This window comes from Galeopterus variegatus, unplaced genomic scaffold (genome assembly GCF_000696425.1).
Source record: "Galeopterus variegatus unplaced genomic scaffold, G_variegatus-3.0.2 Scaffold5656, whole genome shotgun sequence".
Classification (NCBI taxonomy): Eukaryota; Metazoa; Chordata; class Mammalia; order Dermoptera; family Cynocephalidae; genus Galeopterus; species Galeopterus variegatus.
Window position 1 is genome coordinate 1 of NW_007731767.1, and position 20,501 is coordinate 20,501.

The following is a 20,501-nucleotide window of genomic DNA, read 5'->3' on the forward strand; positions in this document are numbered from 1 at the left end:
AAAAAAAAAAAAAAAAAGAAAAGAGGAAGGAATGCTACCAAACTCTGATACCAAAACCTAATGAAGACAAAGAAAAACAAAACTAAAGGGCTGCTTGGTTAGCTCAGTTGGTTAGAGTGCTGTGTTGATAGCACAAGGGTCAAGGATTCAGATTCCCATACCAGCCAGCCACCAAAAAGAGAAAATTATAGGCCCAAATCACTCATGAACATAGATGCATGAATCTGTAATAAACTATTAGCAATTGAATCCAGCAATACATAAAACATAAACTATGCCATGACCAAGCAGGGGATTATGCCAGGAGTGCAAGGGGTATAATCCCACCAATTCATCCAGGGTTTATTTTAGGAGTAAAAACAATGTAATTCACCAAATTAACAATAAATGAGGAAAAAACATAATTTCAATAGATGCAGAAAAAGTATTTGACAAATTTCTACATTTATTCATGACAAAACTCAGCAAATTAGGAATGGAAGAGAACTTCTTGGGAAGCCTACAGTTAAAAATCCTAATTTATCGGGCCAGCCCCCTGGCTCACTTGGGAGAATGCGGCGCTGGTGGTGCTGAGGCTGCGGGTTTGGATCCTATATAGGGATGGCCTGTGCGCTCACTGGCTGAGTGTGGTGTGGACGGCACTGAGCCAAGGGTTGTGATTCCCTTACCAGTCAAAAAAAAAAAAAAATCCTAATTTATCAAATCAAAACCACACTGAGATACCATCTCACTCCAGTTAGGATAGCTAACATCCAAAAGACTGAGAACCATAAGTACTGGAGAGGTTGCAGAGAAAAAGGAACTCTTATCCACTGTTGGTGGGGCTGCAAAATGGTGCAGCCTTTATTGAAAATGATATGTAGGTTCCTCAGACAATTACAGATAGATCTACCATATGACGCAGCGATCCCACTGCTGGGAATATACCCATAAGAATGGAAATCATCATGCTGAAGGGATACCTGTACTCCAATGTTTATTGCAGCTCTCTATACAATAGCCAAGAGCTGGAACCAGCTGAAATGTCCATCATCTGATTAGTGGATAAGGAAACTGTGGTACAACTACACAATGGAATACTACTCTGCTATAAAAAAGGACGAAATACTACCATTCGCAACAACATGATGGACTTAGAGAAAATTATATTAAGTGAAACAAGTCAGGCACAGAAAGAGAAATACCACGTTCTCACTTATTTGTGGGAGCTAAAAATTAATAAATAAACAAACACACAAACAAATAAAAGGTGGGGAGAAGACAGAATAACCACAAAAATTCCTTGAACTATTTAAGCCAAGTGCACAGATACGATGTGGGGGAGGGCGAGGTGGGGGGAGAAGTACGGGTAAAGGGGCATGAAAATCAAGCACAATGTATTTTGAGAAGTAAAATGAAATAAAATAAATTTTTAAAAAAATCCTAATTTATGATGAAATAATTGAACATTTTCTGCTTGAGATTGGGAACAAGGCAAGGATACTCAGTCTCATCACTTCTATTCAATTATACTAGCAATTTCAGCAGTGCAGTAAAGCAAGAGAAGAAATGAAAGATATAAAGATTGGAAAGGAAGACGTAAAACTGTCAAGTTGCAGATGACATGATTATTTACATTGAAAATCCTAAGGAATATACCAAACAACTACTAAAACTAATAAATCTAGTAAATTATTCTCATCTCAGCATACAATGTGATGGAGTTTGGATGTATTGTCCTCCCAGAACTCATGTGGAAATTTGATCCCCATTGTGGCAGTTTGAGTTATGGGGGCAGATCCCTCATGAATGGGTTAATGTTCTCCCTGGGGGCGGGGGGCCTCAGTTAATTCTCGCTCTATTAGTTCCTGTGAGAGCTGATTGTTCAAAAAACCGTGGTACATCCTCCTCTCTCTCTTGCTTCCTCTCTCCATGTGATCTGCTTGTACCCGTTGGCTGCCTGCCACTTTCTGCCATGAGCAGAAGCAGCCTGAGGCCCGTGCCAGATGCAACTGTCCCAGAATCATAAGCCTAATAAACCTCTGTTCTTTATAAATTACCCAGTCTCAGGTATTTCTGTTATAGCAACACAAAATGGACTAATATACAATGTTAATATGCAAAAATCAGTTATATTTATATATACTAGTTACAAACAATTAGAAAACAAAAAAAAATTAATTTTATTTATAATAGCATCATAAAACATATAATATTTGTGAATAAACTTAACAAAAGACACACAAGTCCTCTATATGAAAATCACAAATTGCTGATGAAAATTAAAGTTGAGAGAGGTATCATGTTCACATATTGAAAGACTCAATACTGTTATGACTCAAACTGGTATATACATTCAATGCAATTCCAATCATAATCCTTCCAGGTTTAAAAAAAAATGCTTATTCTAAAATGTATATTGAAATTCAGAGGACCTAAAATAGAGACAAAGAAACTTTAAAAAGGAAAACGAGGTTGGAGGTTTCATACTACCTGACTTCACAGCTTTACTGTGAAGCCTCAAGACATTATGGTACTGTTATAATGATAGATATTGTATTACAGGAGCAGAACAAAAGAGCTTAAAAATAAACCAATGCTCTTAAAGTCATTTGATTATTGACAAGGCACCAAAGCAATCCAGTGAAGAAAGAAAGCCTTTTCAACAAATGACGCTGGAGCAATTGAATATTCATATGGAAAACAACGAACCTCAACTTATACCTCACACTTTTTTTTTTTTTTCCTTTTTGTCCTTTTCCGTGTCCGGCAACGGATCGCAACCCTCAGTGTCGCCCCCGTACCGGACCGGGACCGGCAACGGGAACGCAACCCTCGGTGTTGCTCCCGCACCTCGCTCAGCCAGTGAGCGGGAACCAGTCTGTGTGTGGGATCCGAACCCTCGGCGTTTAGATTGTTTTTAGTAATTTTGGAGAAAACAGAGTTTTTCTATTTTATGTTGCCTTTCATTCAAGTTGTTTTTTACATAATATTTCCTTTCCCTTTACTGCAGTTTTCATGATAAGACCTGATTTGGTATATTCAGTGCTTTTTGTAGTGAAAAATGCCATAGAATTATCCCATAGTTTGCCTTGGTCTTAACTGTTGTAAAAGGAGTGGATTTCAAGTGCCTTTTACAAAGGAGTTGCCATGGAGAAGCCAGTGTCAGGAGCTAAAGGACTCATTGTGAACTCCATCCTAGATATCTCCTTGCCCTGGGCTTTTTTTGTTTGTTTGTTTTTTAAATCCTCATTTAAAGATAAAACCAGACAATTTAAATTTAAGCATTGCTGCTTTTTATCTAGAGCTTCTGCTTATTGTGAATTACTTTCTTAGCAAAATGCAAGGTGTCTTCTTCATGTATTTCTTTAAGTAGATAAGCAAAAACTATGAAGCTTACAGAAGAAAAGAGGAGAATATCTTCACAAGTTGAGGATGACAGAATTTTCTTAAATAATAAACAAAAAGCAATCAATATCCATTTTGAAATTGATACATTTATACTTCAAATAAAAAAATTTATGAATATCAAAAGACACTATTAAGAAAATGAATAAGCAAGTCACAGACTGTAAGAAAATGTTACCAAAATATGAATCTGATAAAAGATTGGTTTTGGTAATATAGAAAGAACTCCTACAAGATAATAAAAATACAGAAAAACTAATAAAAATGAGCAACAGACATAAACAGGTTTGGATCCCCATACCAGCCAGCTGCCCCCACAAGTGACATAAATAGATACTTCACAAAGAAAAATATGTAAAAAGCATATGAAAAGATGTTCAATATAATAAGTTCTTCAGGGAAACGTAAATTAAAATCAGAATGAGCTACCAATACACATCTTCCAGAATGGCTCTAATTTTAAAATCTTACAATACCAAATATTGGTGAGGATGTGGAGCAACTGAAAGAATTAATACGTTATTGATGGTACAACCATTTTTGAACAAGTTCTGCAGTTTCTACTAAAACTAAACATTTGGGACCGGCCCATGGCTCACTTGGGAGAGCGTGGTGCTGACAACACCAAGTCAAGGGTTAAGATCCCCTTACTGGTCATCTTTAAAAAACAAACAAAAAAACATTCGCCTACCCTGTGACCCAGGAAGTCCACACCTCAGTACTCATATTTACTCAAGAGATATGAAAACATAACAAAAAAACATTCGCCTGCCCTGTGACCCAGGAAGTCCACACCTCAGTACTCATATTTACTCAAGAGATATGAAAACATATAGCCACAGAAAGACGTGTACAAGGATGTTCATACCCCAATCTAACCATGAGAAAAATGTCAGTTGAAGGACATTCTACAAAATACTTGACCATTACTCTTCAAAACTGTCAAGGACCTCAAAACAAGGAAAGTCTGAGGAACTATAACAACCAAGAGAAGCCTAAGGAGACATAATGACTGAGTGTGATGTGGGATCCCATATGGGATCCTGGAACAGAAAAAGAACATTTGATGAAAACTAAGGAAATCTAAATACTGTACTAATAATGACATATCAATAGTCATTCATTAATTGTAACAAATATACTGTACTAATATAAGATGTTAATAGAGAAAACTGGCTGTGGGGTGTAGGGGAACTCTCTGTACTATCTTTGTGGTTTTTCTGTTAATTTAAAACTATTCTAAAGTGTGTAAGTTTGTTATTTAAAAAAAGAAATGTCATAGTAGTTTTCTTCATAATAGCCAAACCTGGAAACAGTCTAGGTGTCCATTAACAGGAGAAAGGATAAACTGAGATATTCATACAATAGAATACTACTTAGCAATAAAAAAGAATGAACAACTTATAAATGCCACAGAATGGATGTATCTCAAAAACATGTTGACTGAAAGAAGCCTAAGGCCAAAGAGTTTATACCATATGTCTGTGTGATTCCATTTTTTTGAAGTTCTAAAATAGGCTAAACTAATCTGTGGTGGAAGAAGATCAAAACAGTAGTTGTCTCTGGAGAATATGGGGGAGGATTGACTAGAAAGGGACGTGAGGGAAATTTTCTGGGATAATGGTAATGTTCTGTATCTTGATAGGGGTTTGCATTACACGATGATGTGCATTTTTAAGAACTCATTGAATGATATGCTTAAGATCTGTGCACTTTGCCCTACGTAAATTTTACCTTAAAAATATTGCAAACATATATTGAATGCTAATTAATAATATGCATGCTGAAGTGTCAGGAGTATACTGATATCTGCAACTTATTTTATAAATGCATCAAAAAAGTAGGATGGATTGAGTGCTGAATAGGTGAAAAAATATGTGGTTTTGCAAATAGAATGTTAATTGTAGAGTCCAGTTGGTGGGTAATGGGTATTCACTGTGTAATTCTTTTAACTTTTCTTTCTATATGTTTGCAAATGTTCATAATAAAATATTGAGGGGAGAAAATAAAGGTTATCTGAAATTCTGTCTAATGGGACCCACTTTTTGCTCATTGTTCTTAGTATTAAGTAGATCTCTGGCAGAAAATTCTTAGAGTGACATTGCTCATCAATAATTCCTTTTATTCTCCTTGAGACACTTTTAGGGAGGATATAGAGGTAGTGTAGTCCTGCTCTGGAAGAGGAATTCTGCTGCTAAGTTATCCAAAATGGTATCCTTATTAAATTTGGAATGCTCAAATTTGTAGAAATGTACCCCAAGTGGATAATATTTATAACCCCTTTCTTTTCAGATATACAACCAAATGTGGAACTGAAAAACACTCAGGAGCAGTCTGTGCCCACAGGTAACATCAGATCTTTCTTCTCTAGAAATATACCGTTACTGAGGGCCCGTGGCTCACTCGGGAGAGTGTGGTGCTGATAACACCAAGGCCATGGGTTTGGATCCTATATAGGATTGGCCGGTTCGCTCACTCGCTGAGCATGGTGCTGACAACACCAAGCCAAGGGTTAAGATCCCCTTACTGGTTATCTTTAAAAAAAAAAAAGAAATATACCGTTACTGAAAATACCAAAGAGAGAGGAATGTTCTTATTCTGATTGCAGTAGAAATGTTATGGAAATGTGTTTTTTTTAAAAATGTGATTAAGCGGCTGGTTTGTTGGCTCACCTGGTTAGAGCACAGCCTTATAACAAACACCAAGATCACAGGTTTGGATCCCCATACTGGCCAGCTGGAAAAAAAATGTGGTTGTCTCTTGCTAATAAAAAAAAATTTCATCCATGTAGGTCATATAAGTTCTTTAGCATCATAAGGCCAAACCATACTGCCTAATGTTGATCACTGTTTTTGTTTTGTTTTTATCTTTTTAATTTTTCAACTGATTGGTTTGGATAAAGACAGTTTTGTTGAATAATATAGTACAGTAGCTTGTATTTGAATGACTTGTGCTTTCACTTTAAAACAGTGTTCAGCAAACTTTTTTGTGAAGGGCCAGATAATAAATATTTTAAACTTTGTAGGCCATATATGGTCTCTGTCACAAATTCTTCTTTGTGTTTTTTTAGTCCTTTAAAAATTGAAAACGATTCCTACCTCCTGGGCCCATTCAGAAACAGACTATGGTCAGACTTGACCCTCAGGTCACAGTTTGCTGACCCCTGCTCTAGAATAAACTATAAACATTTAAAATAATTTATTTTCTAAAAATAACTTCTGTGTTCTCCACTGATTAACTCACTTTGTTTGAATCAAAGCTTATGTTATATTTAAAAATTTATCACCTAAGTGCCTTTTGTGTTACTATGAGTTGTAAACCCATATTTTAATTGTACCCAAACCTCATATTAATTGTTCAGGTGTGCCTTGTATTTTGTCATTTCAGGCTTGAGAAAGGTGAACCACCGTTTAGAACAGTATCTTAGAGCTCATAGAGTATACATCATAATATGCAGAAATTAGAAGTTTTAGGTATTCATAAATCAAAAAATGAGTCCATGGTGACCACATTTTCAGGGCCTCTTAGTCATGGATTTCATGAAATGTGCTTCCATTTTACTCTTGCATTCCAGTAAATGTCCTGCTCTATGTGTTTGGTCATGACTGCAGCTGAAAGGAATGCCACTGCAGAGTTTCTAGTCACCTCCCTACTTCAGCCCAGCCTAAATATGCCACAGGATTCAGTGTCCTTGACTATTTGTTGCATGAATATGAATAGGTCCTCAGTAGGTATTTATTGAATACTGGAAAAGAGTTTGATAGAAAGTGGATAACTTTTCAGTTTATTTCTTCTGCTCTTATATTTTTGTTAAGCTACTATGCTTATAGTGAAAGTAATTCCAGCTACATTGTTTCTTTTTTTATTCCTAGTATTATCAATATTTATCATACAAAATTACATTCCCTTTAAACTTGATTTTTAACAAGTTTGCTGCTTATTTAAGCATGCTTTTATATGTCTGCTCCCTTTCACTTATGAGCTCCCATAACACTTTGTATTTCCTTTAATCCCTGTCCAACCAAGTCTACCTTCTATTATAGTCCTGGGCTTCTTTTACCTATATCTGCAAAGTACTCTTATTAGTTCCTTGAGGACAGGCATAATGACTTTTTCATATCTGTAGTCTTGTCAGCATTTAATAAATGTTTAAAAAAAATAAAGGAACTTGGGGTCCAATGTGTTTTCACAGAATCACTTTTATAATGTGAACAGAAGGGAAAAATAGGATTTGGCATACAGAAGCTTAGAGGCTTCCCTTTAGAAAAGTGTCTTTCCCAGACTGGGTTATGCCAGTGTCAGGCTCAGTATTTCTCATCACTACATATTAATACTTTCTGGTTATAAATAGCAATGGCATCCTACTGAATATCATGAGATATATCAATGCAGAGAGAATTTCTGTCCAGAAGGAGCATGAGTGCATTTGAGCTCAGGTGAAAGAAATATTCAAGAAAGTTGTGTGCAATGGAAGGGTGCATGAACCCTGAGCATATTTCTGAACCTCATGAGTTTTCACTTATATCACCCTAGAGTATATGCGAAGGGAATACTATCGATCACTAAGGGATTCTGTGAAGCTGAAAATTAAATGGGGCCCTATTTAATACATATTCATTTTTAAAAATCCTTTAAAGTTGACTACACACTTAAAACTCTTTTTGTCTTTTAGAAAGTCCAGCAGTTTTGAATGACTACATTTTAACCAAACCTCATGAAATAGAAAATGTGGACAATGCAGAAGGCCCAAGCAATGAAGATGAAGATATAGGAGGTGAGCCATAGTATGCAAACTAATGGTTATAGATATGATTAAGCCTTACTGTAAAGAAGAAATCGGCTCTCAGAGGAAAACTTGTATTTGTGGGTTTAGTTAGGAGTGATTCAGTTTTGTCAATTTCACAAATGTTTGCATTTACTATTTAAATTTATATTTAAGTTTGTTGTCAGTGAACTTTAAGAATTTAAGGTGTTTTATTCAGTGTTCTAGTTATATTAACATCATTTTATGAAAATAATGTTTATTTTACTTTCTTCCATTATAAAAGTAATGCATGTTCATTACAGAAAGTTTGTTTGGGGTGTTTTTCAACACCAACAACCAATTCTCCAGTTCTCCAAACAATAACTGTGTGTCCATCAATTCAATTCAATTCAATTCTGACACTAACTCCCAGAGTTAGAGTACACCCCACAGGTTAAGAACTCAATCCCACGAGACTGCCCCACTTCAGACACCAGTCTCAAGTACTAGGTCCCCGGGTTACCTGCACTTCTGTCTGAATTAGCTACAAAGTTGGGAGTTCCACAACCCCCCTCAAGTTCAATTATTTGCTAGGATGACTCACAAAACTTGTTATATAACCCGTTTATTCATTCTTTTATCCTCAGCTACTTTTCCTCCTTCTCTCCATTTGTACCCAATCTTTTCAACCTTGGGAAGGGACATTAGGTTCGGCCACTGAGCTTGTCTAAACTGCAGGCAGCAATACTAGTCTAGCAAGTACCTCCCACTCACTCAGCCTACTTCTGTACATATAGGGCAGGGGTACATAAGTACAGAACTAGTGGGATATTTCTACTGGTAGATAATATAGCTACATTCACTGTTAACCCCAGTTTTGCTAGATGGGGTGAAGGCACAACCTGTCTCATCAGGCCCTTAAGAATTCTGACATAAAGGCTTAAAACTATAGTTACAGTTTCTTGCTTAGGAATCATCTCTATTTCTGGCACTTGTAGTTGCAGCCCTGGTCCTGCAACCACTATCTGGTAGGAAAGAGAAAGTTGAAGTGATGTGTGGAAGGAAATAAAAGATATTTGTCATACCAGTGTCCTTCCCCATCCTTTCTTCCCTAGACCCACCAGAAAAACAGAGGAATCTACCTAGTAGGGACTCTCCTTGACCACTATCTGGTAGGAAAGAGAAAGTTGAAGTGATGTGTGGAAGGAAATAAAAGATATTTGTCATACCAGTGTCCTTCCTCATCCTTTCTTCCCTAGACCCACCAGAAAAACAGAGGAATCTACCTAGTAGGGACTCTCCTTTAGCTCATATTGATTGTGAGCACACTCGTGAAAATGTGTAAACCAGCCCTTTATGCCTATTCTTCACCCTGTGTTAGACAACCAGTGTTTTAATTGCCTGCTCCAGTTCTCTATCAAACTGATATATCTTTGCATATTGTTTGACATTATGGATGGTAAATAGTGTTCCTTGGTCTGAAGAAATGTGACTCGGAGGTCCACATTGGTACAGTATCATCTGTTCTGGTTCTTTTATGGTACTCTGACCATTTGCATCTCCCACTGGGTAAGCAAAGCTCAGTCCAGAGTCAGTATCTATCCATGCCAAATCCATTTGAAGCCCCTTTGGCTACTGGCATTGGGAGCAATGCCAATCCACTTGCCAGCTTTGTGCAGGGCCTTCCCCCTGGGGAATCTTCTCTGTAGCCATCTGCAGTCTCTGTCTCTATTGTTAGCAGACGGAAGAGTTTGTTGGCATTTTGTGCCACAGAGGATGCAAGAGGAATATATCCAAATTCAGCTCATCCTCTACATTGCTGCAGCAGCTCGTGCCATGTCCACTCACTTCATGGACCCACCTCAGGCAATCACACCATGATATCCATTTGTTGGTTCCAATCACCTTCTGAGCCTGGAGGGGGATTCTTTTGCTGGGCATCAACATGTCCCACTGTAATACACCCTTCAAATTCCCATAGTGATTTCCAGAGGGCTGTGCCCCATTTGGGAATCCCTTTAATAGGCCAAATTTCCACTGCCCACATGCCATTGGCCAGACCATTGGAAATCACCCATGAATCAGTAGAAACTGAAAAATAGAGGCATTTATTATTCTTCAATTCTTTTATCACTGCTAGGAAAACAGGAGGTAATTCATCCTACCGAGCTGATTTGTTTTTACCTTCTTTAATCAGGGTAGTAGTCTTCCAAATGGGATGTTGTCCCTTAACCTTAGAACTGCCATCCACAAACCAAGCAGCTCTTTGTTGGTCAGTCAAGGGCTACTTTATAGGATACTGTTCAAGTGACAATAAAATCCAGCAGCTTTTCACATAGTCACAAAGTCAATGCTAGGGGAAAAGAGGCTCCCTGCTTGTGAATATCTCCTTCTTGCATTCCCCAGGTAGCATGATCCTGTATATACTGTTCAAGTGACAATAAAATCCAGCAGCTTTTCACATAGTTACAAAGTCAATGCTAGGGGGAAAGAGGCTCCCTGCTTGTGAATATCTCCTTCTTGCATTCCCCAGGTAGCATGATCCTGTATAAACCATTTCCATTTTATTATGGAACTCTTCTGGGGCATTGCCCTCCCCATTAGAGCATTTATTTCTCTGACATCACCCAAAGCATTGTGGGTATCTTATTTTTTTAAGATTATTTTTTGTCCTTCAGTGATAGGGCAGTTTTGATTAATGTTTGATAGCAGTCTGATAATTGTCCTCAAATGGAAATTCTCTAGTGCAGAGTCCCAATTGTCGCTGGGAAGTGCTCACAGGCTTTTGCCGTTAATTCCTAGTCTATGCTCCACTTAGAGCTATCGCAGAGAATTTGTCTATACCACACTTCAGTTTCTCTTCTACACTGTGAAGAGCTTGTGCGATCTTTTTTTTTTTTTTGGCAGCTGGCTGATACAGGGATCTTCAACCCTTGACCTTGGTGTTATTGCACCATGCTGTAAGAAAGTGAGCTAACTGGCCAATCTTATTTGTTACCTTTTAGCATATCTAATTAATATTTCTTGAAGGGTGGATTTACCTGCCTTCTGTTTTACAGAAACAGTTCCCCAGACAGACACAATGTCCATCCCCATAATACGTTCAGGTAAAAGAGATGAAACCAGTTCAAACATTACCAATTTTCTTCAACTTTCACTTTAATCCCATCGACCCTTACATTTCTAACTGTGGCCTCTGTCAGGGCTTCATCAAAGGTTTCTGGTTTTACAGTGCTAGGTAGGGAGGCGTTCTCTAGCCAGATATAACATCCATTCCCATAAAACGTTTATATAAAGGAGACACAGTCTTTTTACATAAAACCTGTTTGGTATAATGGGGTTTTTTTTGGCAGCTGACTCGTATGGGGATCCAAACCCTTGACCTTGGTGTTACAAGGGTGTGCTCTAACTAACTGAGCTAACTGGCCAGCCCCCTCATAAAGCCTATTAAACATTCCGATTTTCATCTAAATCTCCACCTTAATCCTATCAACTCTTCCATTTCTATATTTTCTCAATCTCATTGAAGCCCCTATTAAGGCTTCGCCAGCACATTTTGGTACCATAGTATATGAGGCTCATGTGAATGAGTCCCAGAAACTTTTCTTTTCCACCCCCTGACCACTTTACCTCCTTATGTGCAAAAGGCTTTTGGGTCCATAATGAGGCATTCAGTCAAGGGACCCTGGCCCTTTTGTCAGTCTTTATCATGATTAATCTGCCTATTGCCCTAGGTGATTTCAGATTAGATTTCTCAATGTAATGTTTGCCTTCTGGATTTGAACTTTTTTCCAAACTGAATGAACTTGTTTGGGTTCCTTAAATGTAGGAGGACCATGAAGGGATCCCTTTGGTTTGTCCAACCTTCAGTAGTGCTTTAAGACCTTTGTTTCAACCACGTCAATGTCTTTTATTTATCCCATGTGTTAATAACCATCACCCTGCTGGGAACTTTATCCTCCTGGGAATGAGTCCCTTGCCTCTTTTCCTTTTTCCCTCCCTCTTTGTTTCACAACTATCAAGGTTTCTTTTATTCACCTTATTTCTTAATAACCATTTAAAAATGTCCGTCTTGATGAGATGAATCCTTTGACTCTCCCCTCTGCTTCTCCCCATTTTGTTGTTAATTAATCTAACATGTTTGTGAGCATCTCTAAGATCCATGAGGGGAAGCTGAGGAAGCAAATTCAATAAAGCTTCTTGGACTGTTGCTCAATTTTACAGCACTTAACGTTACATTCAAAAGAGGCTCCCTGTACCAACTGTATTTTCTTAGATTCTGAATTTGTCTATTTAGCATCCATTAATCATGGGGCCAGTCATATTAACTATATTTTCTTATTTTCTATATTCTTGATACTCTGACATTTGGGGGCCATAGAGATCCAGGGGGAGACTACTACTCCCAGGGCTAGTCAATGATTAGAGGTAATAAAGGGCTTGGACAGGAGTGTGCTTTTCATATATGAAGCCACCAATCCTGAGTCTATACCCTCCTGAGTCAGTTACCTCCTATCTAACTCTTACACACAAAGCCGATATTTCCCCTGCCCTAAATCATTCCAGGGCCTGATACCAGACAACTAGAGACCATCCCTATGTCCAAAGTCTGCTAAAATTATTCAAATTATCCACCTTAAACTATTTACCCTGCCCTGCCTTGCCTTTCTCACAGAAACCTTAGTAAAGGCTCTGGCCTAATCTTTTCTCTCACTTCTCTTTTCTGCCTCCTGACCAGCACTGGTGCTTTCCTCTGTGACCCTACATAGCATATAATAACTCCTCTCTGGCATCTGTGAATGTAATAAACTTCTTATATCCAAGCCCCATTCTCATTTTCTCCTGTGGCCACACCAACTTTACCATACCATATGCAACATGTACGTTCTTGGATACCCTTAACCATGGCATTTACTATGACCGGGAATGAATATCCCAGTTATCATAAAGCCAATCCCACATAGCTCATAGGTTACATATGAAGAATTTTAGATGCTTCATCTGTGATGTTCCACTTGGCATCTATAGGGAGAGTTGGATAGTCCCCCTTCTCAGTGTAAACAGATCTTATAGTGGCTTTTATTTAGTCCACCAAGCTGGCTGTTCCCTCAAGAATAGCCTGCTGTGTGTCTGGATAACGTATAGCCATTCGTGATTGTTCCATAGTGAGCTGTGGACCATGTTTCAACCCAAACATACTTTTTCACTGTGCAGCATTTAAAAGCCAAGATACTGCCTCTAAATTAATCATTCTCACAATCCATTTTAGTAAAGGTTCTTCAGGAAGCTGATGATACTCATCTATTAAATAAAGTAGCTCCTTCACACTATATACTCTGGTTTCAGTAGTTGCTTGGTTTTTCCCTTCCCTGCCTAGACCACCTTCTTGGTGATGAGAGGTGTTGGAGGTATTCTCTATTGTTCCCACATAATTTTTCCCTTTAGGGGATGCTTTGAGTCTGATATCCAAAGCTCAAGCTGACTGGAATCTGAATTTGTTTCGACATCAAGGCTCTAACAGCACTCTCTTTTACTTTCATTTTAAATTACAGATAACGGTAACCATGGGATTGTATATTTCACTTTTTTTCTTGTTAGTTTGCATTTCCTTATGCATCAAGTGAACCAGCTCCTCAGGAGTTGGGTCCATCTCTAAATTCCATTGTTAAATTTTACTTTTAGTAACTGATCAAAGCACAGCTGATGTTCCATATCATGGGCAACCACAGGATACCATATGGCCACCCAGGAATCAAAAGTTCCTCATCTCCTGCTCTTTCATCCTTTTTCTTTCCAAACCACGTTTCCACGAGCCGTGGCCACTTAGCAAATCCCATTCCTGTCAGTTCTGGTGTATTTTCTTTTTTCTTTTCTTTCTTTCTTTCTTTTTTTTTTTTGTCCTTTTTGAGACCGGCCGCACTGTGCTCAGCCAGTGAGCACTGTGAGCGCACCGGTCATCCCTATACAGGATCCGAACCTGCAGCGGGAGCGCTGCTGCACTCCCAGCGCTGCACTCTCCCGAGTGCACCACGGGCTCGGCCCTCTGGTGTGTTTTCCAACATGAACAACCAATTCTTAATTGATAATTCAGTTGTTGGGTATCCAACAACTCAATTCAACTCTGATTCTAACTCTTGGAGTTAGTGTGGACCCCACAGGTTAAGGGCTTGTTCCACAAGAATATTCCCACTTCATACATGAGTTGCAAGTACGAAGTCCCCAGGTTACCCACATTTCTGTCCAACATGAACAAATTCAGGGGCTCCCACAACACCCTCTCAGTTTTGATAATTTGCTAGAATGATTCAGAACTCAGGAAATCGCTTTACTTACTGTTACTGGGTTATAAAGGATATAACTCGGGAACAGCGAAATGGAAGAGATGCATAGGGCAAAGCATGGAGACAGGAGAGCTTCCATGCCCTCTCTGAGCACGCCACCCTCCCAGCACCTCCATGTGTTCACAACCTGAAAGTTCTCTGAATCTCATTGTTAAGAGTTTTTATAGAGTTTAATCTCCAATTCCTGCACCACTTTCTCTCCTTCCTGGAAGTCAGTGGGTGGGGCTGAAAGTTCCAACCCTGGAATTACTGTGGTCTTTTTAGTGACCAGCCCCATATTGGGGGGCGGGCGGGGAGGAACAACCTAAGTTTCCTCATTAGCATAAACTCAGGTGCTATTCATAGGGACTTGTTATGAATAACAAAAGACACTCCTGTCACTCAGGAAATTCCAAGTGTTTTAGGAGCTCTGTGCCCAGAACTGGGAACAGGAACAAAGTCAAAATATATTTTTTGGGCCGGCCCCGTGGCGCGCTTGGGAGCGCAGCGGCGCTCCCGCCGCGGGTTCGGATCCTATATAAGGATGGCCCGTGTGCTCACTGGCTGAGCGCGGTGTGGGTGACACCACGCCAAGGGTTGCGATCCCCTTACCAGTCACAAAAAGGACAAAACTGTATTATACCACAGTTTGGAAAGTTCATAGAAGTAGAAAGAAAAATGAAAAAACCCACTTCTATTCTACTATCCAGGCTTTTTTATGAATTTTAAGCACCATGTTTGTATTAACATTGCTCACATTTTATGCTAATATTTATGTTGATAAGTCAATCATTATTGCTTTATGATCTCATCTTAAATGTCATTTCTTCAGAGAGGGTTTCCCTAATAACCTAATCACTATTTTAACATAGTACCCTATTTTAATTCTCTGCATGACCCATATAATCTGCATGACCGCAGATAATTTTGGAGTTTTATTTGTTTGTTTGTTTTTTTATTGTCTTTCTCCTTCCACCCTTAATTAACCAGGATCTCGGGCTGTCTTTTTCACTGCTAGGTATTTGCAGCACCTAGAACAGTACCTGGCCCGTAGTAGGTGTGCAATAAATATTTGCTAAGTGACTAAATGAAAGCACTGGGTTAAGTATATGTGTGTATGTGTGTTTCTCAAAGGAAGAAAATAAAATAGTTTCTCAGGGTCTTTATCTTTTGTCTTAGATTTCTTAAGGGATCAAGAAATGGAGTTCTTTCTCTAAAACTTCTGAGATTCAAATCACAGCTTCAACTAACATTCCAGCTCTATCAAGCTATACATTAATTTGTACCAGTGTTTAACCACAGAGACAAAAAAATGCTGCCTGGCACAGGATGTGGTCATTTGTGCTGTGTTGTGTATCAGCTTCATGTAACTTCTTGAAGGTGACATCCATGGAGTCACACTCAGAATACGGCAAATGATAACTGTGCCTTTGGCTTCCATTTTTCTTTCTTTTTTTTTTAAAAGATGACCAGTAAGGGGATCTTAACCTTTGACTTGGTGTTGTCAGCACCATGCTCTCCCAAGTGAGCTAACCAGCCATCCCTATATGGGACCCGAACCCACGGCCTTGGTGTTATCAGCACCGCACTCTCCCAAGTGAGCCACAGGCCGGCCCTGGCTTCCATTTTTCTGAGTTAGGGTTTCTGAGTTCTGGTAGATAATACCATTCAGTTTGTGTTTGAAGTAGTGATCCGTATATGACTGCTAGTGTGGGAATTTATAATTTATATTATAAATTTGTTCTGAGTTCAGAAGTAGCCTATGAGTTTTATGTTTTCAGGTAGTTGGGAGAAAAAACAGACTAAATACCAAACATAAACAAGAAACAATCAACAATAATAAGAGTTTAAAACAAATATTGTAAAAACCCAAGTGGTGCAGCACCTCTTTAGGAATCCATACAATAGATCGTAGGCCTCTGTGCATTTTGACCCTGCTCTGGAAGGTTTACTAAGGGGAAAAGAAAGAAGGAAGATTCAGTTTTTGTGGTGTATTCAGTGTAGTCTTCTTTCACTATTGCCGCTGCCTCTGCCATTTCTATCACCTTACCTCCAACTACATGTTGATAGATTAATGGGGTATCTACGTATAGAAATTGTTTCCCATTTGCTAGGGGCCTGGGAGTGTCATGCAGTTCTTGGTAGAGAATCGAAGATATGATCAATCATTCTAAATACTCTGGGAAAGAGAGAAGAAACAGTTTTCTCCTATAAGCCTCACTTGGAAAGAAATGAATAGGCTAATGTTAGTGTTCATGATTAACCTCCAAACTTATTATAGTAGTCCCCCCTTATCCACAGTTTTACTTTCCATGGTTTCAATTACCTGCCGTCAACCAAAGTCTGAAAATAGGTGAGTATAGTACAGTAAGATATTTTGAGAGAGACCACATTTACATAAGTTTTATTATAGCATATTGTTATGATTTTTCTATTTTATTATTATTGTTGTTAATCTCTTACTGTGCCTAATTTATAAATTAAACTTTATCGTAGGTATGCGTATATAGGAAAAAACATAGTATATATGGGGTTCAGTACTATCCGTAGTTTCAGGTATCCGCTATGGGTCTTGGAATGTATCCCCTAAGGATGGGAGGCCCACTGTATAGCACTATTAATGCTGGCACTTAATCTAGTTCTTATACCTTTGGAAAAGGTGGGTTACCAGGACGCTGCTTTTTAAAAAGATATAATGAGTAAGATCATTATATCTTCATAAAATTAAAAATGATTATATATCTATAAAAAGATATATGATTAGTATGTACAAATTATGTGTGCTAAATTATAAAAATAATAGAATTGAAAAGTAGCATTGCCTAATGGAAGTTATACCTACTGTATAATAAGATACTGCAGCCATATGTAGCACAGGAAAACATTAAGACTAGAGTTAGGATTATACTTTTAAATGTAATTAGGGAAATTAGCTATAATGTAACAACAATGAGAAAAAAACATTCTTTAGAGAACACTATTTAGGTTTAATGGAAGTATTTTTTTTAAATGTCATTTGAAAGGTTTTGGAAACTAAGACCTGGCTAGTATGTTTTAAATTCAGAGTAATTATAAGCGTGTTTAGGGCCGGCCCGGTGGCGCACTGCTACAGTGCACCGCTTGGGAGCGCGCTGGCGCTCCTGCCGAGGGCTCGGATCCCACATACAGACCGGTTCCCGCTCACTGGCTGAGCGAGGTGCGGGTGCAACACTGAGGGTTGCGATCCCATTGCCGGTCCTGGTCTGGTACGGGTGCGACACTGAGGGTTGCAATCCGTTGCGGGTCACGAAAAAAAGACAAAAAGGGAAAAACAAACAAACAAACAAACAAAAAACAAAAAAAAAACATACAGTTTAATATGGGAATGTTACTACATCTGTTACATGGATCTACCTCCTTTTTAATAGCAGTTTAGTATTTCATAGTAACTATATACCATAACTTATTTAGCTGTTTCCCATTGCTAGACATTTATATTGTCTCTGACTTTTTGCTTTAACAATGTTGAAGTGAACACCTTTGTACATATAACCTGTAAATTTGTGTAGGTATTGCTGTTGTCTAGCTTGCTCAAAGAGTAATTGTTTGGATGTACACATTTAACATTTTGGGGGAGACAGTAGTATGGTGTAAAAGTTCATGGGTTTTGTATAGTCAGACATGTTGGTTTTGAATTCCTGACTCGTCATTTGTCTGCCCTTTGACTCTGGGACTATTACTTACTGGCTTGAGCTTGAGTTTATTTTTTAAAGTGGAGATGGCTTTCTTATTGCATTGAGAAGTACTAAATAAATCTGACATCTCCAAAGTGTCTAGCATAGTACTTGGCATATATAGTAGGCAGTTAATTAATGGCAGTTATTGTTACAAGGGTTGATCAGCCCCAATTTAAGTCAGGAGATAAGAGTTTGATCCAGGGTGTACCACTGAAGTGTGACTGAGACCTATCATGTAATTCTCCATGCCTGCTTTCATTTGCAAAATGAGGGAATTAGATTAGGTAATTTCCTGTTATTTTCCAGCTCTGTGATCTTGTGATTCTTTGACATGGTTTCCATTATTGAGAATATTGGCAATACAGGAGTTGAAACCAACCTTGATGACTGGATAAGGAAAATGGTATATATACATAATGGGATACTACTCTGCCATAAAAAAGATTGAAATAATGCTTTTCACTGCAACATGGATGAACTTGAGAAAATCATGTTACGTGAAATAAGCCAGGTACAGAAAGAGAAATACTGCATGTCCTCCCTCACTCATAAATGGGAGCTAATAAATGAATGAATGAATGAATGAATGATATAACAATCACAATAATACATTGAAGTTTCAAAAGGAGAGAACAGAACTGAAGTTGGGCTTTAAAAGAGGAGCACATGAGAGGTTAGTTTCTCTCTGCTCTACCATTTTCTGCCATGTGAGACCCCTGCATTGCTGTAAAGACACCACCAAAAAGATCCTCACCAAATGTATTCCCTGGACTTTGGACTTCCTAGCCTCTGACACTGTAAGGAGTAAATTTTGTTTTCTTATAAATCACCCAGTTTCAGGTATTTTGTTATAAACAACAGAAGTGGACTAATACAGGGTCTTACCTGATTCCATGAGAAAAGTTGGACTTAGTAAAAAGGCTTTATATATTCTCTTTTGTGGGACTCGTTAGTTAGCTCAGTTGGTTAGAGTGCAGCCTTGTAACACCAAGGTCAAGGATAAATATGCTAATTATCCTGATTTGATCATGACGCATTGTTTACAGGAATTGATATTCAACTCTGTACCCCACAAATATGTTTCAATTTTTAAAAAAAGGAAGTTTGTTGAAAAAATCATTTCCCCCCCTTAGGAGATATAGCTCCCATCTTCAGTAGCTTTCCATGGCATAGTCTCAATCCCTTTTGAAGTGTATAACTTTTTTGTGTTTATAAGAAGTACAAACTACTTTGCTGCTTCTAAAAGGGGGGGGGAGGAACCAAGCCATATTTGTGGTTTATGGATGCTAATTACTGCTACATTTAGATGTGTGAAGGAGGGTGGCTGGAGTGAGCTGGGAGAGACCGAGTCAGCCTCGCCTAGGTGCTCACTGAGGTTCCAGCGGTACAGCTTAGCACACGCAATATATGCTTCAAAAGGAAGTGTCGTTTTTTATCAAAATATTACATCTCTCAAGCCCAGATCAAGACCTGTCGCTCATGGGATGCAGGGGTTATCTTACAAAATCAGCAGTGCATAGCTGCAGAAGTTCACTTACAGGGGATTTCTGTAAGTACTCACTATGGGCAAAGCTTTACAGCTTCTACTGGGTCAAATGGGTAAATTCCGTTGATGATAAAACCAAGACATCTGTCCTTGAATCTTTTTAACAAAAGATATCTCTGGATTTTTTTTTTTAACCAAGCTGTGTAGCATAGCGAACTAATAAGAATGTGTAAGAGGATATTTGGCATCTGCAAAAGAGGAACAGACAATTGTAACGGTTAACAGAAAAAGGAGCCTGCCCACTGTCCTTAATGAATCCTCCAGAGTTTTCCCCCTTCTTTTTGCTTTTTATCTGTGGAGCAGTAGTGTTGTTGCCTTCTTCCAGTTGGGTTAATAGAATGCATGAAACACCCATATGTGCCTGCTAACTCTCATAGCAGCTTCTCTTGTCAAGCGAGTTCTGCTGCTCAAATGAACTTTGGCACAAGGCATGGAGATTTGGGCCATTGTGTACCCTGGTGCAGTTTGATAACCACATGAAGGCAACCTGCTGAGGGGAAAATGAGGAGTGCCAGTGGTGTGCCAGAGCCAGCTCATGGTTGCTTGTTAAATTTTCAGGAATTTTGTGAACTGGTTGACTTCACGTTGGTAACTTGAAATTGGCCACCGATGGAGTACTTATACTACTGAAATCAACAATGCTACAAAAAAGCCCTTCTTCCACCCTGACTTGATTTTTTTTTTTTTCCTTTTTGTCTTTTTTCGTGTCCGGCAACGGATCGCAACCCTCAGTGTCGCGCCCGTACCGGACCGGGACCGGCAACGGGATCGCAACCCTCGGTGTTGCT

At 38.7% G+C, this 20,501-nt stretch overlaps 1 protein-coding gene across 1 annotated transcript in view; it reads left to right on the forward strand.

Annotated features, from left to right (window-relative positions):
- Positions 1-5,679: 5,679 nt before the first annotated feature.
- Positions 5,680-20,501, forward strand: part of IKZF3 (IKAROS family zinc finger 3 (Aiolos)) — a gene marked incomplete at its 5' end in the record, with an annotated part of 57,060 nt that continues 42,238 nt past the window's right edge. Inside the window, 2 exons of the mRNA XM_008589795.1 lie at positions 5,680-5,733; positions 8,060-8,161. Coding sequence (XP_008588017.1) covers positions 5,680-5,733; positions 8,060-8,161 — 156 coding nt within the window. The remainder of the gene's footprint in view (positions 5,734-8,059; positions 8,162-20,501) is intronic.